The sequence below is a fragment of the Callionymus lyra genome, chromosome 16, assembly GCF_982586985.1.
Source record: "Callionymus lyra chromosome 16, fCalLyr1.hap1.1, whole genome shotgun sequence".
In the NCBI taxonomy this organism is placed as follows: domain Eukaryota; kingdom Metazoa; phylum Chordata; class Actinopteri; order Syngnathiformes; family Callionymidae; genus Callionymus; species Callionymus lyra.
In genome coordinates, this window is record NC_141833.1 from 21,508,980 (window position 1) to 21,534,015 (window position 25,036).

The following is a 25,036-nucleotide window of genomic DNA, read 5'->3' on the forward strand; positions in this document are numbered from 1 at the left end:
TATAAAACATTGATTCTCTGAGAAAGTGATCAGTAAATATATTGATATATAAAACTCTGACTCTGAGAAAGTGATCAGTAAATATATTGATATATAAACCATTGACCTGAGAAAGTGAGCAATAAATATATTGATATATAAAACAGTAAGTGATCAATAAATATATTGATATATAAAACACTGACTCTGATAAAGTGATCAATAAATACATTGATATATAAAACACTGACTCTGATAAAGAGATCAGTAAATACATTGATATATAAAACACTGACTCTGATAAAGTGATCAGTAAATATATTAATATATAAAACACTGACTCTGATAAAGTGATCAGTAAATATATTGATATATAAAACACTGACTCTGATAAAGTGATCAGTAAATATATTGATATATAAAACTCTGACTCTGATAAAGTGATCAGTAAATACATTGATATATAAAACTCTGCGTCAGGCGAGTCACACTCAGGGTCTCATGACAGTGATTGACTAACGCTGGACTTCAAGTTCCGAATCAAGTCGTTTGGAGACAAAGACCACATTGAGGAGCAACAGTCGCACAACTGGAGAACGACGACAACTCTACACAAGACGCTGCAGGACGAGGTGAGACTGTGGAACATAGACGTTGATCCTGACATCGACACCATGAAGATCCTGCTCCTGGTCCTCCTGCCTCTCGCGGCGGCTCAGGTCCCTCACTGGGGTCCGTGTCCAGAACCAGAGGTCCAGAAGAACTTCGACCTCAAACAGGTACAACACACACATCCTGGAGCTACGTTGTGTTTTTACGTGTTTTTAAATTGAAATCTATTCATGATATTTGTATGTATTTTAATTTTTGTAATTTAAAAAGTATTTTATAAATGTATTTAACAAACAAACATTGTCATATTTTCAACAGTGAAAAAAAGTTGTTTCTAATTCTACTGCAGTTTTTTCTTTCTTTATTACAACCTTTTTAATTGATATCGTCTTTTTTTAACACATAAATCCATCTAAAAACTTATGGATGCATTTATATTGTCCTTTGATCTATTTAAAGTATTTTCAACACTTTTAAAGTTGTTTTAATTTAAAAATATATTTATTTATATTGTTCTTTGATCTACTTAAAGTATTTTCAACACTTTTAAAGTTGTTTTAATTTAAAAATATATTTATTTATATTGTTCTTTAATCTATAAAGATTTATATATATTTATTTATATTGTCCTTTGATTTATAAATATTTTATATATATTTATGTATATTGTCCTTTGATCTATAAATATTGTATATATATTTATCTATATTGTCCTTTGATCTATAAATATTCTATATATATTTATTTATATTTTCCTTTGCTCTATAAATATTCTATATTTATTTATATTGTCCTTTGATCTATGAATATTTTATATATATTTATGTATATTGTCCTTTGATCTATACATATTTTATATATATTTATGTATATTGTCCTTTGATCTATAAATATTTTATATATATTTATGTATATTGTCCTTTGATCTATACATATTTTATATATATTTATGTATATTGTCCTTTGATCTATAAATATTTTATATATATTTATGTATACTGTCCTTTGATCTATAAATATTATAGATATATTTATTTTTAATTATCTTACACATGAACACATCAGTGAGTGTTTCACAAAGTGATTCATGGGTTTAAAAGAGGTGTTGTGTGGTTGCTGTGTAGTTGAGGGTGTGTACCTGTGTGTACCTGTGTGTACCTGTGTGTAACTGTGTGTACCTGTGTGTACCTGTGTGTAACTGTGTGTACCTGTGTGTACCTGTGTGTAACTGTGTGTAACTGTGTGTACCTGTGTGTACCTGTGTGTAACTGTGTGTACCTGTGTGTATCTGTGTGTTACTGTGTGTAACTGTGTGTACCTGTGTGTAACTGTGTGTAACTGTGTGTACCTGTGTGTAACTGTGTGTAACTGTGTGTACCTGTGTGTAACTGTGTGTAACTGTGTGTACCTGTGTGTACCTGTGTGTAACTGTTTGTACCTGTGTGTATCTGTGTGTACCTGTGTGTAACTGTGTATAACTGTGTATAACTGTGTGTTACTGTGTGTACCTGTGTGTACCTGTGTGTAACTGTGTGTATCTGTGTCTTACTGTGTGTAACTGTGTGTACCTGTGTGTACCTCTGTGTACCTGTGTGTAACTGTGTGTATCTGTGTGTTACTGTGTGTACCTGTGTGTACCTGTGTGTAACTGTGTGTACCTGTGTGTAACTGTGTGTACCTGTGTGTAACTGTGTATAACTGTGTATAACTGTGTGTTACTGTGTGTACCTGTGTGTACCTGTGTGTAACTGTGTGTATCTGTGTCTTACTGTGTGTAACTGTGTGTACCTGTGTGTACCTCTGTGTACCTGTGTGTAACTGTGTGTATCTGTGTCTTACTGTGTGTACCTGTGTGTACCTGTGTGTAACTGTGTGTACCTGTGTGTTACTGTGTGTAACTGTGTGTACCTGTGTGTAACTGTGTATAACTGTGTATAACTGTGTGCTACTGTGTGTACCTGTGTGTGACTGTGTGTATCTGTGTCTTACTGTGTGTAACTGTGTGTACCTGTGTGTAACTGTGTGTATCTGTGTCTTACTGTGTGTACCTGTGTGTACCTGTGTGTAACTGTGTGTACCTGTGTGTACCTATGTGTAACTGTGTGTAACTGTGTGTACCTGTGTGTACCTGTGTATACCTGTGTGTACCTTTGTGTAACTGTGTGTACCTGTGTGTAACTGTGTGTAACTGTGTGTACCTGTGTGTAACTGTGTGTACCTGTGTGTAACTGTGTGTACCTGTGTGTACCTGTGTGTACCTGTGTGTTACTGTGTGTAACTGTGTGTACCTGTGTGTAACTGTGTGTACCTGTGTGTAACTGTGTGTACCTGTGTGTACCTGTGTGTTACTGTGTGTACCTGTGTGTAACTGTGTGTACCTGTGTGTACCTGTGTGTACCTGTGTGTAACTGTGTGTACCTGTGTGTACCTGTGTGTTACTGTGTGTACCTGTGTGTACCTGTGTGTAACTGTGTGTACCTGTGTGTACCTGTGTGTTACTGTGTGTACCTGTGTGTACCTGTGTGTAACTGTGTGTACCTGTGTGTACCTGTGTGTAACTGTGTGTACCTGTGTGTACCTGTGTGTAACTGTGTGTAACTGTGTGTACCTGTGTGTACCTGTGTGTAACTGTGTGTAACTGTGTGTACCTGTGTGTACCTGTGTGTACCTGTGTGTTACTGTGTGTAACTGTGTGTACCTGTGTGTAACTGTGTGTTACTGTGTGTACCTGTGTGTACCTGTGTGTAACTGTGTGTACCTGTGTGTACCTGTGTGTAACTGTGTGTTACTGTGTGTACCTGTGTGTACCTGTGTGTAACTGTGTGTTACTGTGTGTACCTGTGTGTACCTGTGTGTAACTGTGTGTACCTGTGTGTACCTGTGTGTACCTGTGTGTAACTGTGTGTACCTGTGTGTACCTGTGTGTTACTGTGTGTACCTGTGTGTACCTGTGTGTAACTGTGTGTACCTGTGTGTACCTGTGTGTTACTGTGTGTACCTGTGTGTACCTGTGTGTAACTGTGTGTACCTGTGTGTACCTGTGTGTAACTGTGTGTACCTGTGTGTACCTGTGTGTACCTGTGTGTAACTGTGTGTACCTGTGTGTAACTGTGTGTACCTGTGTGTACCTGTGTGTAACTGTGTGTAACTGTGTGTACCTGTGTGTAACTGTGTGTACCTGTGTGTAACTGTGTGTACCTGTGTGTACCTGTGTGTAACTGTGTGTAACTGTGTGTACCTGTGTGTAACTGTGTGTACCTGTGTGTACCTGTGTGTAACTGTGTGTAACTGTGTGTACCTGTGTGTAACTGTGTGTACCTGTGTATACCTGTGTGTACCTGTGTGTAACTGTGTGTAACTGTGTGTACCTGTGTGTACCTGTGTGTAACTGTGTGTAACTGTGTGTACCTGTGTGTAACTGTGTGTACCTGTGTATACCTGTGTGTACCTGTGTGTAACTGTGTGTAACTGTGTGTACCTGTGTGTACCTGTGTGTAACTGTGTGTAACTGTGTGTAACTGTGTGTACCTGTGTGTAACTGTGTGTACCTGTGTGTAACTGTGTGTAACTGTGTGTAACTGTGTGTAACTGTAGTTCATGGGTCGCTGGCTGGAGGTGGCTAAGCTCCCGGCTCAGTTCGAGAAAGGTCGCTGCATCCAAACCAACTTCACGCTCACGACAGAAACTTCCTTCAGATCCTTGAGCTCCGAGCTGTGGTGAGTCTGAAGGTCATGTGACGCCGAGGTCAAGGGTCGCCTGACCTCTGCTGTGATTGACAGGAGGGGTCAGCTGAGGAAGATCGAAGGAGTCGGAGTCGTGGAGGATCCAAAGAACCCTGCCAAGCTGGGAATCAGCTTCTCTTACGGTGAGTGTTGTTGTTGTGTGCGTTTGTAGTATTGTATATACTACACATTATATTGTGTGTGTGTCTGAATATGTGTTTGTATGTGTGTTATTGTCTTTGTATGTGTTTGTGCGTCTGAATGTGTGCGGTTGATGTTGTTTGTGTGTATTTGTGTTTGTGTGTATTATTGTGTTTGTGTTTCTGGATGTGTGTGTGTGTATTATTGTGTGTGTGTGTCTGGATGCGTGTGTGTGTTTTATTGTGTTTGTGTGTCTGGACGTGTTTGGATGATGATGTTTGTGTTTATTTTTGTGTGTGTCTTATCGTGTTTGTTTGTCTCAATGTGTTTGTGTGTGTTATTGTGTTTGTGTGTCTGAATGTTTGTGTGTGTATTATACTGGTTGTGCGTCTTAAGTATGTGTGTGTATTTTACTGATTGTGTGTCTTAATGTGTGTGTGTTTGTTATATTGTGTTAATGTGTTTCTATGTGTCTCTGTGGTATTGTGTTTGTATGTCTAAATCTGTGTGTTACTTTTGTGAAGGTTGTGTTTGTAGTGTGTCTCTACTCGTGCACTAGTGTGTGTATTATTGTGTTTTTGGGTCTGGACTTTTGTATGTGTGTGTGTGTATTATTGTGTTTGTTAAATGTGTGAATTTATAGTGTGTGTGTACGTGTGTGTTTCTTACTGAATTGTATATATTGTGAGTTAGTGATAGTCGCCATAGTAACCTCGTGACCCCTCAGTCCTGCCCTACTCTCCGTACTGGATCCTGTCCACGGACTACGTGAACTCGGCTCTGGTCTACTCCTGCACCGACGTGCTGCGGCTCTTCCACGTGGACTTCGCGTGGATCCTGAGCCGGACCAGAACCCTCCCCGAGGAAACCATGAAGAAGTCCATGGAGGTTTTCGCCAGCAGTAACATCGACGTGAGCAGGATGGTGAGTATGAAGTACACCAGTATAAATACATGTTTAAATACATGTATTTAAATTTACAAATACAGGTATTTATAAATTAATAAATACATTTATAAATGTATTTACTTGTATAAAGAAATGAATAAATACATGTATAAAGAAATGAATAAATACATTTAAATAAATGAATAAATACATTTATAAATGCATGTATAAATACATGTATATAAATGTATAAATACATGTAAATAAATGTATAAATAAATGTATAAATACATGTATACATTTTTGTATTTATAAATGTATTTATAAATGTATTCACATGTATAAAGAAATTAATAAATAAATGAAAATAAATGTATAAATACACGTAAACAAATGTATAAGTACACTTAAATACATGTAAAAACACATTAAAATACATGTATAAATGCATGTGAATAAATGAATAAATAGATGTAAATAAAAGTATAAATAAATGTATGAATAAATGTAAATACATGTACTTATACATGTATTTATTCACATGTATTTATACATTTATTTACATGTATTTATACATTTGTTTACATGTATATTCATATACATGTATATTCATACATGTAAACAAATGTATAAATACATGTAAATAAATGTATAAATACATGTGAATAAATACATGTATAAATACATGTATAAATAAATGTATAAATACATGTATAAATACATGTATAAATAAATGTATAAATACATGTATAAATACATGTAAATAAATGTATAAATACATGTAAATAAATTTATAAATACATGTAAATAAATGTATAAATACATGTATAAATACATGTAAATAAATGTATAAATACATGTAAATAAATGTATAAATACATGTATAAATACATGTAAATAAATGTATAAATACATGTAAATAAATGTATAAATACATGTGAATAAATACATGTATAAGTACATGTATAAATACATGTATAAATAAATGTATAAATACACAAGTATACTCGTGTCATTCACAGGTGAGCAGCAGGCAGGAAGGCTGCGACAAGAACCTCTGAGCCTCCACCAGAGGGCGCTCATGCGGAGAGAATCTGACACTATAGTCGTATTTTTCTGCTTAAACAACAACAACACAACTTTTGAAACGCTTGGTATTTGTGTTGTTTCGAACAGGACTGTTGTGTTGCTGCATATTGAAGACACACAGCTGCTCGCCAGAACTAATAAACACGTACAATGAAAGTCTTGTGACTCTGTGTGTGTCTGTGAAAGAAAAGCGTCACACATTACACATGCACTCACACACCACACACACACGCACATGCACACACACACTACACTCAAACCACACACAGACTACACATACACAACACCTACACTCATGCACCACACACACTGCACACACAAACTACACAAACACACTACACACACCACAGTTACACACACTACACATACACATAACACACACGCACATACACTACACATAAACATACACAACATACACCCTACACACCTTCATCTGATTGAGCCTGAAGACTGTGAGTAATTTTAATAAAATACTGCGAGACTTTACTGTTAAAATATATCCAGAAACTGAGCCACTGCAGTTAAACTATTGTGACACTAGGGGGAGCCAGAAACAATATCTTCAATCTTGCTTTGAGACTCTTCAGATCCTTCAGTTTTCTTCTAGTGTGTAACACTGTTTCACTGTTGTGTATTTGTTTGCGTTCGGCACAAAATAAAAAAAAGCTTTTTTTGTGGTGTTTAATATTTTTTATAAAATAGAATAACTTTAATTATTAAAAGTGATTATTAAAGTTATATCATTTATTTCATGAAAATTATTGAGACTAAACATTGAAAATGATTATTAAATAATTCAACATAAGTTATTGACATTTAAAAAAAAGTAAGAACTTTTCAATATAGAAAATATTTTATTTAATTATAAAAATAAAAACAAAATAAAAAATTTCAATATAAAATTCTTGAATTAATCTATTTAAAAAAAAAAAAAACCTTTCAATATAAAAAATATTAAATTAGTAGAAAAAAAAGTATTAAAAAGATAAAAATACTTAAAAAACACAAGTTTAAACATTTTTAAATTAATTCAATATCCATGTACTTTCATATCAAAGTATTTTTAAACTTCTACGATGAAATAAAGTGTAAAAGTGATTTTTCAACCACAGGTTAAGCAAAGATGTTCTTCTTCGTCTCTTCAGCTGCAGCAACACGACGCCTCGTAACAAACATTCCTGCAGACGCGTATAAACTTCATACGTCGAACCTGCGGCGCTGACACTTCAGACGACGCCACGAGCGACACGTGCGACGAGCTGCTCAGCAGGGGGCTGCGAGTGCACGCCTTTCTTAGGTTCGGTTTCCTTCCAGTGAAACCTGGAGAGAGTTATAATATATTTAGTGTATATATATCTATATATATATAGATATATATATATATAATAAAGTGTAATTATATATTGTCAAATTCTGTGTGTTCGGACGACAACTTAAAAAAAACTTTTAAACGACTTGACCACTTGTTGAAGGAAGCAAAGAACGACTCGAATCCTTCTTTAGGTTTTTAATTTTCTTTCTGATGATTCCAGTTCGGAATATACTTGTCAGTAAAGAACAGGTTGATAACCTTCAAAACCAAAAAAACATGTATTAGTCTTAAAACATTTCAATAAAAGGTCAAAGTTTTCTTAATAAAATGTTAATATAACTTGCTTTTTCAAACAAAGCCTTCAGGATTATTTAAGTACTTGCTTAAACATTTGACAAAAGACATAATACAAGCTTAAATTATCTTAAACAAAAGTATCTAAATCAACTACTTGAATCAGGAGAAAAATGATCCTCATTAAGAGAAGTTTTTTCCTACCAGTTGCATCTTCGTGGAGGTCAGAGCTGAGGTCATGTTTTCAGGAGCAGGTGAGAAAGACTCACTAAACTCCAAACATTTAGTTCATCCTTCCTGGTGGGTGCGCAGGTGAATCATGTCCCACTGGCAACACAAGCCAGAATGTTGGTTCCACCAGAGTCTTTTGCAACATGTTCGCCCTCTGCAGGTTTGGAGTGTAACTGAGTCTCTACTTGACTCCTCCCACTTTGACCTCCTGGTTGACCGACCCAAGGAGGTCACATCCCTGTGAAGAACCGTTGCAGGTGTTTTGGTCGATGGTTCCGTCACCTTTTGAGTGGGTTTGGTCCTGCCACTGGCTCCTGGTCCTCCAAAAAACCCTCGACTTCTACTTGGATGGCTCTCAATCTCTTGTAAGAGCCTTCAAGGTCAAAGGTCCCCGGGTCAGCACCGGGTCCAGTTCTTCCGAGTAGAAGTGGTTTCCAGGAATTAAAAGTGGAGAAATTCCTTTGTTTGATTTGTATTGCTTAAGAAAAACTATTAAATATACTTTTATTCAAAACCTTTAAAGTAAATCATCGACATTAACTGTAGCCATTAGCTCAATGCTTGTGTTAAGCTGTTGCTACACTTTTACATGCGGCACTTATTCTCCTGCTTGTTGTTGCGCTTCATCGTCGACCTTTGACCCCTCAGCCTCTCGGCAAGAGTGCTCCTCAAACACTTTTACTTTTCCCAGCATGCACCGGGATCGACCCGCCGTCCCATAATGCCGCTTGACCAGACGTTTGGACCCGAGAGACTTTCGTTGCACAAACAAAAGCAGGATCGATGGTTTCGTGTCGACACGACGTTCGGACGTCCTGAACTCCCAGCATGCTTTGCCGGAGCTAACCGTCCATTAGCCGCGTAATAACATAGAATTTCCTGTTCATAGTTCCTCGTTTTTTAAACGTCCTCAAAAGTTCCAGATGTCGTGGAATTCTTCGGATCCCAGAGATTCCTGCACCGGAGCGGGAGTTACGAGCCGCGGCGGCGCTCGTGCTGCTGGAGCCGATTGTAGGTTAGCGGCGGGAAAAACACCTGTTACAGGTGTAATTACACATGTGATGGACGGCGGCCGCTGAGCCGTCGCCTCGTAACCTGCTGCAGATGTTTGTTGATCGATGATGTTTGAGCAGATGATGGTTGATTTACCTTCAGAAGAAGCTTCACTTTGAGCCGCAGCTTTAGAAAAACATTCTTTGTATTTTCATATAACTTTCTTTTATGAATGCGTTTGTTAAAATATATGTTTTTAAATAATTGTTTAACGAAGCTAACATGAAATAGATTCAGATTGAATTCATTATTGGATTATTATACTAACCGCACTATAGTATATATATTACGACAACGTGATGATATGAAAACCAAATATTAATCAAATAAAGAGAGATTACAAGCAAATTGTAACCATGGCAACAGCATAAAAACAGATAATAATATGTTGATATATGTAAATATATAATAAAGTCATGTGTTTGCTAGAAGCAAGAATTGTTAAAGATCTTTATGAAGACAAATCGATGAGAGACGGAGAAATGTTGCAATAAAGTGAAGAGAGTTTTGCCTCCAGGTGTATGTTTGTGAAAACACTCTGCAAAAGAAAGAAAGATGGAAAAGAACGGAAGGAAGGAAGGAAGGAAGGAAGGAAGGAAGGAAGGAAGGAAGGAAGGAAGGAAGGAAGGAAGGAAGGAAGGAAGGAAGGAAGGAACGAACGAACGAATGAACGAAGGCCGGACGGCGGGTGTATGGACGAAAGAAAAAAGAAAGAACGAACGGACGGAGGGATGGACGGATGTAAGGAAGGAATGGGGAAAGGAAAAAAGAAATAAAGAACGTAAGGAAGAAAGGAAGGAAGGAAGGAAGGGGAAAGGAAAAAAGAAATAAAGAAAGTAAGGAAGGAACCCATGAACAAACGAACAAACGAACAAACGAACGAACAAACGAACAAACGAACATACGAACAAACGAACAAACGAACAAACGAACAAACGAACAAACGAACAAACGAACAAACGAACAAACGAACAAACGAACAAACGAACAAACGAACAAACGAACAAACGGCTGAAAGAAGAGGAAGGAAAGAGGGAAGGAAGGCCGGACTGGCGGAAGGACGTTAGAAAGAAAGAAAGAAAGAAAGAAAGAAAGAAAACAAACAAACAAACATTGTTCCAGCAGCTCATTAGAGAAACAAACGCATACGTGAATAATTTAATCTTAATTTGTTTCTTCCTTTGAAGTTTCTCACATGTTTGTATTTTTACATAAGAAAACAATTACGTCTGATTTCAAAACAACAATAGAATCATCAGAAGTTTGGATGAAACAACAGAACAGAAGAAACAAACTGCAGTAAAGACACAAGACTAAAGTCTACTCTGGGTACCTTGGACCACTTTCCAGGAACTCCACCTGGACACAGAGGCTCACCAGTCCCGCAAAACCTACTGTAAATCCCAAACCCTCATACAACCCACAAGAAGTCCTAGAACCCTGTGTCAGGTTCTGATCCCAGCACCAGGTACCACTGAACCCTCAGACCCGGGTCTGATGCTCGAGGGAACAACAATGCAGGTCGTGTTCCTACCAAAGTCACTGCTACAAGTACTGGTTGCACTTCTCTGTGGGTCCAGAACCAGCACAAGATCCCAGCGGAGAAGACGAGCCTAGTCCTGGATCCACACGACGGGTCTGGTTCTGTGTCGTCCTGAGACGATGGAATCAGTGTTGAATTAGTGTTTGTTCGAACAAAACAAGTCGTGGTTCCTTCGCTTTAATCACTTCGTTAAAAATCACTCTTTATAGGTCAACGAGATGCAAATGCTCTCCGTGACTCCAGTCGACGTGGCATTTTCCAGAAGCACATCCGACAACCAGGCTGCAGACGCGCCGCTGCTTAATGGCTCCGTCTTCCACGGCAGCAGCAGTTTGCTTCATTAGCGTCTCCTGCCTCCCGCGTCGCTGAGCACCAGCTATAAAAATATCAGGGAAAACAAGCAGCGCTTTTTCTTCAGGTTATTAATTCAAGCCTGGATCTGACGCTCGTCACAAACAACTTCATCATTTCATGAGTTAAACCATCATAACGACTTGTTCTTGGTGAAAATACATTTAAAAGTTAGACAACTACAGTCATATAACCCCACTAGAAGTCCTACAACCCCACTAGAAGTTCTTCAACCCCACTAGAAGTCCTACAACCCCACTAGAAGTCCTACAACTGCACTAGAAGTCCTACAACCGCACTAGAAGTCCTACAACCCCACTAGAAGTTCTTCAACCGCACTAGAAGTCCTACAACCGCACTAGAAGTCCTACAACCCCACTAGAAGTTCTTCAACCACACTAGAAGTCCTACAACCGCACTAGAAGTCCTACAACCGCACTAGAAGTCCTACAACCACACTAGAAGTCCTACAACCCCACTAGAAGTTCTTCAACCACACTAGAAGTCCTACAACCGCGCTAGAAGTCCTACAACCGCACTATAAGTCCTACAACCACACTAGAAGTCCTACAACCCCACTAGAAGTCCTACAACTGCACTAGAAGTCCTACAACCGCACTAGAAGTCCTACAACCCCACTAGAAGTTCTTCAACCGCACTAGAAGTCCTACAACCGCACTAGAAGTCCTACAACCCCACTAGAAGTTCTTCAACCACACTAGAAGTCCTACAACCGCACTAGAAGTCCTACAACCGCACTAGAAGTCCTACAACCACACTAGAAGTCCTACAACCGCACTAGAAGTCCTACAACCCCACTAGAAGTTCTTCAACCACACTAGAAGTCCTACAACCGTGCTAGAAGTCCTACAACCGCACTATAAGTCCTACAACCACACTAGAAGTCCTACAACCGCACTAGAAGTCCTACAACCCCACTAGAAGTCCTACAACCACACTAGAAGTCCTACAACCGCACTAGAAGTCCTACAACCCCACTAGAAGTTGTTCAACCGCACTAGAAGTCCTACAACCGCACTAGAAGTCCTACAACCGCGCTAGAAGTCCTACAACATCACTAGAAGTTCTTCAACCGCACTAGAAGTCCTACAACCGCACTAGAAGTCCTACAACACCACTAGAAGTTCTTCAACCGCACTAGAAGTCCTACAAACCCACTAGAAGTTCTTCAACCGCACTAGAAGTCCTACAACCGTACTAGAAGTCCTACAAACCCACTAGAAGTCCTACAACCACACTAGAAGTCCTACAACCCCACTAGAAGTTCTTCAACCACACTAGAAGTCCTACAACCCCACTAGAAGTCCTACAAACCCACTAGAAGTTCTTCAACCGCACTAGAAGTCCTACAACCGCACTAGAAGTCCTACAACCCCACTAGAAGTTCTTCAACCGCACTAGAAGTCCTACAACCGCACTAGAAGTCCTACAACCTCACTAGAAGTTCTTCAACCGCACTAGAAGTCCTACAATCCCACTAGAAGTCCCACAACCCCACTAGAAGTCCTACAACCCTTTTAGAAGTCCTACAACCCAACTAGGAGTCTTACAACCCAAATATAACTCCTACAATCCCACTAGAAGTCACACAATCCAATTAGGAATCCTACAACCCAACCAGAAGTCCCTCAACCCCACTAGAAGTCCTACAACCCAACTAGAAGTCCCACAACCCAAATATAAGTCCTACAACCCCACTAGAAGTCCTACAACCCAACTAGAAGTCCCACAACCCCAACTAGAAGTCTTTCAACCCATTTAGAAGTCCTACAAAAAAAATAAAATAATTAAAAGTAGATTTTATTATATTATAAGTATTTTATACGACTTTAACCTCGTAATAAGATAAAGTGACCCTAATACTCTGATAAGTAGTATGTAGGTTTATGAAAGATCTAATAATTTAATCATATTTTTGAGTAAAAATAAACTTCCTGAGTGAAGAAAAAAGTCACTTTTTTTTCTCCACCGTGGCCTCGCTCACCTCGGATAATTACAGGACTCTGATTGGTCGGCCGCTGGAAGAACAAGGAGCCAATCCCGGAGCTCCCACCAGCATGTACGACACGCATTTTTGCTTTTAATGATCGAGTGGACGCCTTAAAAATGTTGCCCTGACCGACAGCCCGGTACAGAGCCAGGAGAAGGTCCAGCTCGTCTCAGGAACCAGGAGCCAGGAACGTGTGCAGAACTTTGACAGGTGAGTGTTTGAGTCTCGCTCTGACATCCAGGATTATAATCCCAGATTTCCTTCTCGTCCTCCTGCAGGGAAACTTTGAAAAAATGGCGCGCGTTGGTCGACCGTCACTCTCTGTGGTCCAGACTGGACTTCTGCTGGCCGTGGTTCTGTTGCCGGGTGAGACCAGCACCACATTATTTATTCATATTATTTATTTATTGACTTTGAATTGTTAGAAAACTGTACATTTTTTCCCATGATCCCTCAGGTCTGAGTCAAAACATGCTACTGTTACTAGTATTAGACTTTTGTATAATCTTTATTTATAAATATATGAACACGCTGTAACATTCTCTGACCAAATATTTGTGTTTATTCGTAACATTTTCATCGTTTAAGACTTTTTTAAGGGTTTTTCTCCTGCAATTGGTATTTTTCTGGTAGAATTATTCATTTTCTTTAATACATTGATTAGAAACAATCTAAGAATAATAATGTATTTGCTAAGATCTTACAATTAAACATGATTTTCTTTCTTCTTTTACCTTAAAAAAAGAGCCACTGTTGTGGTTTTATAGCATTTTTATTTATTAATTGTGTTTTTTGTGTCCTAGACTTGAAGTTTATGTATTGCGTAAAAACAGAAATAAATAAACAAAATAAAAATAGGTTATAATAATTAATAGATACAATAAAATGTTCAGAATATTAAGAATGTCATTTTACAATTTAATAAATACATAAACACAAAAAGAGAAATTCAATGAACTAACAAAATGGAGTCGACTACAACTTAAAAAAAAACACTTTTTAACACACATTTTTACAAATATATTGTCAGTTAAAGTTAGTTTATCGTCTTTATATCATCTTTCTTAAACAACTGATATATTTTCTACTTATTTCCAGTAGTTTATTCTCTTTGATGATGAGAAACCATAACAAGGCTTCACAACAAATGAGTATTTTTTCAAAATATATCCCAAAAAAAACCTATAACTGCTGAAGAAAAGAAAGATATCTTTGGATTCTACAAATTTTCTGGAATAATAACAGCATAAAAACAGCAATAAAACATAGTTTTAGATGATAAAAAAGTAAAGATGATAATTGATAACTCTGCTACATGCTAATGCTAACGCTAGCCCACGGATGAGCAGTCGTAGCAGGAAGTGGTCGTTATATCGAGTTATGTTGAAAAGTTATTATTAGTATGTTGTCCATGAAGATGTTGAAGACTCGACAGACCAGAGCTGTCGCTCCGACATCTCCAGACAGGTTGTCAAAGACCTTGATTCATGATGGGACTCATCTTTAATCCACTAAGTGTGGTGGTGCTTGGGGCCCCGGGCCCCCGCGCCAGCCGTTATTAAGAGGCTCATAAAGCAGATTTATGCGGCTCCAGCGGCGTCTCTTCACGTCCATAAACGAGAGGAGCCGGATGTTTCTGCCACCGTCAGCTGACTCGGCTCTTTTTTTTGTTCTCCTCCGGAGTCGTAAACTTCTGAGCCGGAGATATTCCACATGTGGAGCTCCGGGGGCCACAGACCCCCACGAGGTGCCACACGTGGGTCTACGCTGGTAATTGGGTCGTGTGGTCTTTGTAGTTTTTTTTTTTACTGGTTTGTCTTGAAGGTTCTTGTGTAAATGTACGTTGAAAGATGAACATCTGGTCTCGCTCACGTCCACAGAGCTCCTGAGGGCCGTTCCACTGCAGCAGCAGCAGCAGGAGGAAGGTGAGGAACCAGAGGAGCCTCCACTGATACCTTAAGTTCTGACTCCAGAACCTCCTCACATGACACATGACTCTAGTCGAGCCTTCGTCCACAGAAATCAGTGGCATCAGAATAGGATCGCTTAAATTTAATATTTTACTTTTTTTTTTCATTGAAATATTGTTTTTTTTAAAGGTATTGAATTATATATTTTTAATAATTGAATAAAAATACTTTTGAATATATTTAAAATTAATTTATTTTATTTTACAAATACAATTTTAAATTCTAAATTCTAATAATTCAAAAATAAAATCTCTAAATGTAATATTTATTTAATTTGTAGTCTTTTAAATTCAAGTTACAATAAGTTGCTAAAATAGAATTGGTGTAAATGTGCCAAATTTTTACAGCATCAAAATCAGACTTTTAATTTGTAAAAACATCAAATTTCAAGCAATGTGGGTTTTTTTCGCCTTCAATTTCTTTTTCAGTGGCTGAAAAATTCACAGTAAAATTTAATTAAAAATAAAGAAAATTAATTGAAAGTATTTTGGTGAAGAAAAAAAATCGCTTTTTCCATTTTTTTCCATTTCATCGTTTATACTGAATTTTTTTTAAGCATTTATTTTACTATTTCAATTTTACACTGAATATATTTATGTTTACATTTATTTAATTATTTTACATTTTATCGTTTACACTGAATTTTTTTTTAAGCATTTTTTTTACTATTTAAATGTTACACTGAATATATATTTTTTATGCGTTGAAAAAGAAATGACGTGAAAAAAGTCTAACCGCGCCAAAAATTAATTGATTTTTCAAATTTAAATTCAAAGACTGATTTTGATGTTGTACTAAAGTCTGACGCCAAACATCTACTTCAAAAACTATTAAACCAAAATTTTTATATAGATTTTAAAAGACTATGAATAACAAAAATACCTTTTTGAATTATTGGCAACAGATCGTCACACTAAAATAATCATTTTTATTTATTTTTATTATTATTAGAAAATAACATTTGATGACTCAGCATTAATTTAGTTTAAATCTCGACCTGTCAATCTCCCGCCAGTCCATGAGGTGTCCAGCGACGTGCAGGCCGACGCCATGGCCAACCTCAAGAAGCTGGTCCGCAACAGAAGGAACGTCCCGCTCATCCCTCTGCCTCAGTTCAAGGCCGTCCCGGACTTCTGGGGGTTCTACAAGTACTTCATGCAGAGCCACAACCAGGAGGGGGTGAGAGTTGGTTCTGGCAGTGAATGATGAAACCTTCAAAACCTTCCTGAGTGGATCCACCAAGATCGGATCAAATCATCTTCAAAGTCATTTCAATCTTAGAAAGTTCATGACGTCCAGTCACAACCTGTATCGGCTGCGATAACAAAACCTACTGTACTAAGATAACTAGAAAGTACTACCGTATTTTTGGGAGTACGAGGCTCACAGGATTATAAGGTGCATTTAGCGCAGTGCGGCTTTGCAGTATTACTCCGTAAGGCTCTATCAGAGGTAATACTCTGGGTAAATACTGAAAAGCCCTGTGTGGTAATACAACAAAAGCCTCGGAGAGTAATACTACGAACCCTGCCAAGTAATACTATGGAGCCGCATGTAGTAATACTGCAAACCCTTGTGTTGTAATACTGCAAAACCTTGCGCAGTAATACTATGAAGCCTTGCGTAGTAATACTCAGAGCCTCATGGATTAATACTACAAAGCCTTGCGCAGTAATACTATGAAGCCTTGCGTAGTAATACTCAGAGCCTCGTGGATTAATACTACAAAGCCATGCAGGGTATTACTACGAAGCCTCAAATAGTAATACTCAGAGCCTCATGGATTAATACTACAAAGCCTTGCAGGGTAATACCACGAAGCCTCAAATAGTAATACTCAGAGCCTCGTGGATTAATACTACAAAGCCATGCAGGGTATTACTACGAAGCCTAACGGAGTAATGCTATGGAGCCTTGTGGCGTAATACTAGTTTTTAATATTAATTCATATTAACTAAGAGGATTTTAAGTCTTCCTTAAGTCCACCCTAATGGCGGAGTACCAGAAATATAAAGATAGTTTGAAAAAAATAATTTATAATAACGGATCCTCAAGAGTCTTTCAAAACTGTGTTTCAGCTCGAGGACATGGACCGTCTGTACGTGGCCTACCTGCAGAACAAGCATCGTTCTGAGGAGAACCCCAACTTCAACCACTACCTCAACCACCTGAGTGAGATCTACAAGACCTGCGCCGACTCAGACGACCCGGAATGTATTGCCGAGGCCACCAGCAAGCCCAAGGCTTCGTTTGTGATGCCGGCGCCCATCAAGTCCGCCGCCATCCACTTCTGCAACCCCTACCTGGACCCCTACTGCATGTTCGCCAGCTCTCCTAAAGCCGCCGCCCCCGAGCCCGCCCCTGCCCCGGCCAAGGTACCGGCCCCCATCCTCACCCCTTTGCTCCCTGCGCCCATGAAGGGCCACGCCGGCTATTACTACTACGCCCCAGTCCTGGAGTCGTTCCTGAGCGCCGAGCAGAGATCCGAGCTTCTGAGGATCTGCAACGGGGAAGATGTTGAGTGTCTCCAGTACCACCTGAGGGCTGCCTACGGGTACCGCCCGGCACCTGGCCCAGCCCCCTCTTACAGCGCCCTCACCTGCAACCCCAAGGATCCCTACTGCAAGCCAATCCTGGTCCAGAAGGCCCCGACCGGGTACTTCCACATGGCGTACCCCAGCTGCGACCCTGCAGATCCTCTGTGCGTGGCCGGCGTCCACGCTCCTGCTGCCGTGGCTTCAAAGGAAGAGCAAAGTTGCAACCCTCTCTTTGACGCCGGATGCAACCCGCTCACCGCCACCAAGCTGTCCGGTCTGACCAAGCCTGTGCTGGAATACGCTCCCAAAGGCCAGGCCGCATTCCCCGCCGCTCCTCTGACCTGCGACACTCGCACCAACCCCTTCTGCATACTGCTCGCCGCCGCCGGCCTACGCCAGCCGTCTCCTCAGCTGCCCGAGCACCAGGTCTGAGTTTGAAGTGCTTCTGGGAAATAACTAGTTCATTTTCTATTGTCTATTCTTTTCATTAAATGATGTGGTGACATTATACTTCTGTCTTTATGCTGTTTTCATCCAAATCACATGAATTGATCAACTAGGTCCGCTACAACCTCGGCGTCCGCGGCAAGACCCCGGAGGGCCACGACTGCTACATGCACTATGACAAAGACTGCACGCCAGTGGAGTCCAGCTACAAATCCAAGGCCCACATCCAAGCTCCGGCCAAGCCCTTCTGCCACCCGTACGACCCCAACTGCGGTAGATTCACACCACCCGCCGGCCTGGAAGCTCCCAAAGAGGGCGCCGAAGGCATCATCCTGCCCGACCCACACTGTGACCCCGAGATCGACTACAACTGCCGCCTGCGTCGAGGCGAACGTGCCGCCGAACAGGTGCTCGAGGCGGCAGATGAGCCTGCCAAGGAAGCCGCCAACCCCACCTTCGACGACTTCCTGAAAAGCGTCATGAGCCAACACAAGTAATCCCAGCTCAGATTCACAGACTTTATGGATCAAATCACTCCAAAGTAGCAAATCTATAGAACGGCAAGAAGGTCTCCCGTCTTTGCACCGTCGTAAGAAGAGTCAAAGTGACGCGCATCAGTTTGAGACGGAAAATTGTGGATGGATTAGAACATTTGTGTGTTTATAGATAGAGGCTAATGTATAGATTAGAGATTATAGGCCACATTTAGGGCCAAAACAAACCCCCTATTGTACATTCTTTTGTTTTCAATCACTCAAAGTGTATTTAATGTTTTTCACATTTTTCCTGTAACTCTAAACCTTCTCACCTGTTTAGTTTTGATGAAGTTCTAAATAAAAATAAAAATATATCAATGACTCAGACTCCCTGATGGTTGGAAAAGAAAAAACAAATAAACATTTTACAACAAGCTAGCACCGCTATTAAGTAGCCATCAAGTCAAACTTTGGCACATTTTTTTTAAATTAAATGGAAAATAAAAAGGCAAAATTACATCTAATCACCTGATTGCATCACTTCAAACACAAAAGATTATTTTCAAACAACGACTTATAAATGTTATTGAAGTAGAAATATAAGTAAGTAAGTAATTTATATTTATAGAGCGTTTTTTTGAACCAGGATCACAAAGCGCTTAAACAATAAAAAATAAAAATAAAAACTCCATAAAAAAATAAAGATAACACCCAGAAAAACACAGACTGTAGTTTTCAATAGGAGTCCTTTAAAGTAGAAAACACAAATTAATTCAGTATTAACATGTTACAAATACATTCCAAAGTTAAGTAAAATAAATCGGCATTTTCTAGAATATATTTATTTAAAAGGCAGCTTGTTGCACCGTTTGCGGAAATAGATGTTACTTCCGGTTGTCTTCAAAATAAAAGTCGTGTGAGGGATAGAGTTAAAAGTGAGTTTGATGTGGTTTTAACGTCATATTAATATATTTATCACACAATACTTTCTCATCTAATGTTAAAGTGTCACGTTATGTGGCAACGTTTTGTTGTGTTAAAGTAATGCTAAAGCTAACCATGCTAACTAGCAAACATGGCGGATACGAGCAGCAACAACGTCTGGCTACAGATTCTGACTTTTGTTTTGGATTTAACTGGATTATGGTTTATTTTAAGAGCTAAAGGGAGAAAGAAAACGACAAAAGTTGCTTTCTTTCATTACTACCATTAAAAACACGCTAGCTTGCAGCTGTCCACTAGGTGTCACTGTTACGCTGAAACAAAGTTTTCACATCTTGGAGTTGTTTGAAGGAAAAGTGTGTGTTTGTTACTCGAAATAAAAATACTCTCCAGGCGTTCAAAATGCCAGCCAAAGGTTATCAGGAGTGTTTTAAAGAGCAGGGTACACACCATTTAATGAAGAATTAAGAACGGGTTGGAATCAATTTCACGCTCCTCTGCAGAATAATTTGAAACATGGCGATGCTGGAGATAAGCGGCTTGTCACAGTGAACACGTTCAGCTGGTTTGTCATTCATCACAGTCGCCACTCCTGCCTTAATTACGGAATAAATTGCTGGGAATTAGCGTCCGTGAAGGATGACAGACGGCCGTTGTCATTCTGTTTACGAGACCTTCTCCCGGGCTTGACCCGTGTTCTCCGAGCGGTGATGAAGATAAAGGTTCTTCTTCTGGGAGTGAATGTTCAGCAGCTCTTCACTCATTAAATCAAAGTGTCTGCAGCGGTAATTGTTAGTGAAACGTTAAATAACCAACTCCCAACCTTTTAGGAAACCAATGGATTCTTAAGTAGAATCTTTCACTCACAGGACTGAGGTTCAGCGCCTTTTGTTCAACAGGAAGACGCGTGTATATATATATTTATATATATATATATGTATATATATAATATTTTATTGTCAATTCTTACATGCATATGATGATGCTGGTACTGAGAGCTTGGATTTAGTTAGTGAGTCAGTTGTTGGTCCAAAGCAGTTTTTTTTGTTTGTTTTTACGTGGCTATTATAGTTTTAAAAATGTCACAAATACTTGAAAGTTCTTAAATATAAGTCTGTCTTCCATCCTAAAATGCGTAGCTAGATTTATAAGGTTTTTTTTCGACACAGTGATATTTCTTTTTTTGTGATAATGTATCATTATATATGGCTTTAAATCATATTTAATATAGTTTACGGTTAAATAATGTGTGTTTAAAATGAAATATTTCATATTTTTAAATGATCATAATTATTCATAGCATTTGTTCATTTATTTGTTGAAACTAAACCTCCAGCCGCTAGATGGCAGCAGTCATTACGTCCTCTGCAGCTAAAGGAACAATGAAAATCTCAGCGATGACTGAGGACGAGAGGATACAGTGAGTCCAGCATCTTTTAAAGCTGATGTTTGGACATATTTTGGTTTGAAAACAAATTAAAGCAGTTACGACTGAGGACGAGAGGATACAGTGAGTCCGGCAGCTTTTAAAGCTAATGTTTGGACATATTTTAGTTTGAAAACAAATTAAAGCAGTTACGACTGAGGACGAGAGGATACAGTGAGTCCAGCATCTTTTAAAGCTGATGTTTGGACATATTTTGGTTTGAAAACAAATGAAAGCAGTTACGACTGAGGACGAGAGGATACATTGAGTCCAGCAGCTTTTAAAGCTGATATTTGGACATATTTTGGTTTGAAAACAAATGAAAGCAGTTACGACTGAGGACGAGAGGATACAGTGAGTCCAGCAGCTTTTAAAGCTGTTGTTTGGATATATTTTGGTTTGAAAACAAATGAAAGCAGTAACGACTGAGGACGAGAGGATACAGTGACTCCAGCAGCTTTTAAAGCTGATGTTTGGACATATTTTGGTTTGAAAACAAATGAAAGCAGTTACGACTGAGGACGAGAGGATACAGTGAGTCCAGCAGCTTTTAAAGCTGATGTTTGGACATATTTTGGTTTGAAAACAAATGAAAGCAGTTACGACTTTGTCAAGAGTCATGTGTAAGCGTGTAAGAGTCTGTAAGTACTTCAAGTACTCGACAATACTACTTGATTATGAACAAGGAAAGAGCTCAGAGAGTGCAAACCTCCATAAAGCCACTTTTTATCATCTTTATTGTGATTAAATGTTATTTTATATTGAATTGTCTTCATGCTCTTTTAGCATTTGAAATACAATTGCTAGCAATAGCATCATCCTCTGGAGAATTCAACAGTCAGTTGCGCCCCCTGTTGGTCATCTTTGTGTAAACGCAATATGACCTTTCGTTCATCTTTTCCTAACATCCATCAATCCGTGACCCGGAATGACTGGTGAGCTCCTTCAGGGTCTCCTTGACGTCTCCACGAGTACGAACGAAAAATATAAACTAAAAATCTCCGCCATCACTGTAAACTGACAGAGTTGGTTACTTGATGTTCCTCCGGGACCCTCGGCTCCTGCGATACACATGATAATTATGTGTTTTTTTTTCGCCGGCTTGTTCTCTGCGCCCCGGCATTAGTTTGTCGTTTCGGGGAAGATGATGGAAAATGCAAATGACGGTGTGGGAGAGTGACAGGTGAGCGAGCGATGGCGACAGGCAGAATGAGTCATCCCAAAGGTCAGAGCGACTCAGAGTGAGACCATGTTTAATCCACGGGTTCTGGTTCCTGCGACACATGTATTCGCCGACCACGTGTTTGATTCCGGGGGGGGGGGGGGTTACCTGCTGACGGCGTCACGTCGCTGTCATTCACGGAGCTCCGGCGGCGCCGAGGGTCCCGTCATGACCAGGAACGTCGAGCGGACCCCCCGCTGTGATCCACCGCCGCGAAACAGAAGCGCTTCTGTTCCTCTAAATAAACATTCACCATAACAAATGCTTTGTTTTCGGCAGCCTGCAGCTTTGTGGGACAGTAATTGCGGCGAGGCATTTTGAAAGCGTTTTCCTTTGGCATCGTTTCATGTTTGCATAAGTCGCTCCATTTCCTTCCACTTCAAGCATCAACCATCGCTGTCGCCTTTGTTCTGCCTTCAGAAGCAGACGTTTCCAATCATTGATCTCGTCCCGTTCTGATGGTTGTTCCTGTTATTTACATCCTGACGTCAGTGTGTTTACTGTCTGCTCTACATAATATATATATATAAAGTACTACAGTCCTGGTGCTGTGTGAGGAGACACCGGACCAGGAGACGTATGAACATCTATAAGAAGAAGAGAAATTTAAGAAAATATTGATACATTAACGCAATTGTCTCCACGATACCGTATCGATAATTATCAGATATTCATTCATAAAAAAACACCCAAAACAATGAACAAGAAAATATTCACACCATGTGTGTTTACTATTCTGTTGCAATTAAACTTCATTACGTTCTCCACAACTAAAGATACATTGATGACTGAGGACGAGAGGATACAGTGAGTCCAGCAGTTTTTAAAGCTGATGTTTGGACATATTTTGGTTTGAAAACAAATGAAAGCAGTTACGACTGAGGACGAGAGGATACAGTGAGTCCAGCAGCTTTTAAAGCTGATGTTTGGACATATTTTGGTTTGAAAACAAATGAAAGCAGTTACGACTGAGGACGAGAGGATACAGTGAGTCCAGCAGTTTTTAAAGCTGATGTTTGGACATATTTTGGTTTGAAAACAAATGAAAACAGTTACGACTGAGGACGAGAGGATACAGTGAGTCCAGCAGTTTTTAAAGCTGATGTTTGGACATATTTTGGTTTGAAAACAAATGAAAGCAGTTACGACTGAGGACGAGAGGATACAGTGAGTCCAGCAGCTTTTAAAGCTGATGTTTGGACATATTTTGGTTTGAAAACAAATGAAAGCAGTTACGACTGAGGACGAGGGGATACAGTGAGTCCAGCAGTTTTTAAAGCTGATGTTTGGACATATTTTGGTTTGAAAACAAATGAAAGCAGTTACGACTGAGGACGAGAGGATACAGTGAGTCCAGCAGTTTTTAAAGCTGATGTTTGGACATATTTTGGTTTGAAAACAAATGAAAGCAGTTACGACTGAGGACGAGAGGATACAGTGAGTCCAGCAGCTTTTAAAGCTGATGTTTGGACATATTTTGGTTTGAAAACAAATGAAAGCAGTTACGACTGAGGACGAGGGGATACAGTGAGTCCAGCAGCTTTTAAAGCTGATGTTTGGACATATTTTGGTTTGAAAACAAATGAAAGCAGTTACGACTGAGGACGAGGGGATACAGTGAGTCCAGCAGTTTTTAAAGCTGATGTTTGGACATATTTTGGTTTGAAAACAAATGAAATCAGTTACGACTGAGGACGAGAGGATACAGTGAGTCCAGCAGTTTTTAAAGCTGATGTTTGGACATATTTTGGTTTGAAAACAAATGAAAGCAGTTAGGACTGAGGACGAGAGGATACAGTGAGTCCAGCAGTTTTTAAAGCTGATGTTTGGACATATTTTGGTTTGAAAACAAATGAAATCAGTTACGACTGAGGACGAGAGGATACAGTGAGTCCAGCAGTTTTTAAAGCTGATGTTTGGACATATTTTGGTTTGAAAACAAATGAAAGCAGTTAGGACTTCATCAAGAGTCATGTGGTCTGTAAATACTACAACACCAGAGTCAAGTACTGTTTATATTGCTTGTTATTCTTTAAACCTCTGCCACAAACAATTGTAAAATAAAGACTTTTAAAGAAAAATTCTGAACAATTGTTCCCATGTCGAGGCTTCAATACAAGATGGACGTCTGGAGGTATTTAGATGTTTTTAAGTTTCTTTTTTGGACGAAGACGAAGACAACTGAGCTCCAGTCGCTACATTAAAATGAACAAACATCTTTGTCTATAACTCAAAAAAAGAACCAATTACTCTGAAAATAATCCAAGTTAGAGTAGAAACTAGTTTGAATTTTAAGTTTGAAGATGTGATTTATAAGATGTCAGTGTTGAAGATAAGATAAGAGACAGTTGTTGTTTCTCCTCGTTGTCATGGTGGTCTTTCGTGGAGAAGGAGTGTATTTTTACACGCCGACCTCGGTTCAATCATGGCAGGAAGACGACCTAATATTCGTGAGTCCTGTTCCTGGAGAGCGAGAGGATCGATGCCTGCTCTCTTTACTTCATTAACCGAAGCGCCGTCGGATCTAATCCGGAGGTTTGTAACGACGAGCCTCCGTGACAGACCTCGTCATCGATCTCCTGCAGCCTCGCCAACACAGATCAGACCTGCTGGTCCGGAGCTGCTGTCTCCAGGAGGAAGGGAAGGAAGGGAAGCTGGCAGAAGGAGGAGGAGGCGCTGAAGCTCCTTGATATTTGCTCTGAGATCCAGCATCAAGACGGCAGATGGTCGCTCATCCCGGGGCCGCGGAGGAGAAAATGAAAGAAGTCTGAAGAAGTATTTTCGTGATTC

General features: G+C 39.4%; 2 protein-coding genes across 2 annotated transcripts; both read left to right on the top strand.

Annotated features, from left to right (window-relative positions):
• The first annotated feature begins 580 nt into the window (after nt 1–580).
• On the top strand, nt 581–6,504 carry apoda.1 (apolipoprotein Da, duplicate 1). The gene is made up of 5 exons (XM_087811223.1): nt 581–758; nt 4,186–4,307; nt 4,371–4,456; nt 5,182–5,378; nt 6,365–6,504. Exons 1-5 carry the CDS (start codon nt 654–656, stop codon nt 6,401–6,403), a joined length of 549 nt encoding a protein of 182 aa, XP_087667349.1. The 5' UTR covers nt 581–653; the 3' UTR covers nt 6,404–6,504.
• A 2,485-nt stretch (nt 6,505–8,989) lies between these two features.
• Nucleotides 8,990–18,677, top strand: and2 (actinodin2). The gene is made up of 11 exons (XM_087810376.1): nt 8,990–9,072; nt 9,192–9,279; nt 10,672–10,789; nt 10,902–10,957; nt 11,074–11,194; nt 13,362–13,436; nt 13,482–13,592; nt 15,107–15,151; nt 16,212–16,375; nt 17,275–18,159; nt 18,294–18,677. The coding sequence occupies exons 1-11, from the start codon at nt 8,990–8,992 to the stop codon at nt 18,675–18,677; spliced, it is 2,130 nt and encodes a 709-aa protein (XP_087666502.1).
• Nucleotides 18,678–25,036: the final 6,359 nt, after the last annotated feature.

Bases quoted from the DNA above. Each gene is read 5' to 3' on its own strand.
- and2 (XM_087810376.1), top strand. From the start codon at position 8,990: ATGCCGCTTGACCAGACGTTTGGACCCGAGAGACTTTCGTTGCACAAA. The intron at 10,958-11,073 runs GTCTGGTTCTGT...CACTCTTTATAG, and splicing joins GTCCTGGATCCACACGACGG to GTCAACGAGATGCAAATGCT. The intron at 15,152-16,211 runs GTGAGGAACCAG...ATCTCCCGCCAG, and splicing joins GCAGCAGCAGCAGGAGGAAG to TCCATGAGGTGTCCAGCGAC.
- apoda.1 (XM_087811223.1), top strand. From the start codon at position 654: ATGAAGATCCTGCTCCTGGTCCTCCTGCCTCTCGCGGCGGCTCAGGTC. The intron at 759-4,185 runs GTACAACACACA...GTGTAACTGTAG, and splicing joins AGAACTTCGACCTCAAACAG to TTCATGGGTCGCTGGCTGGA. The intron at 4,457-5,181 runs GTGAGTGTTGTT...GTGACCCCTCAG, and splicing joins GGGAATCAGCTTCTCTTACG to TCCTGCCCTACTCTCCGTAC.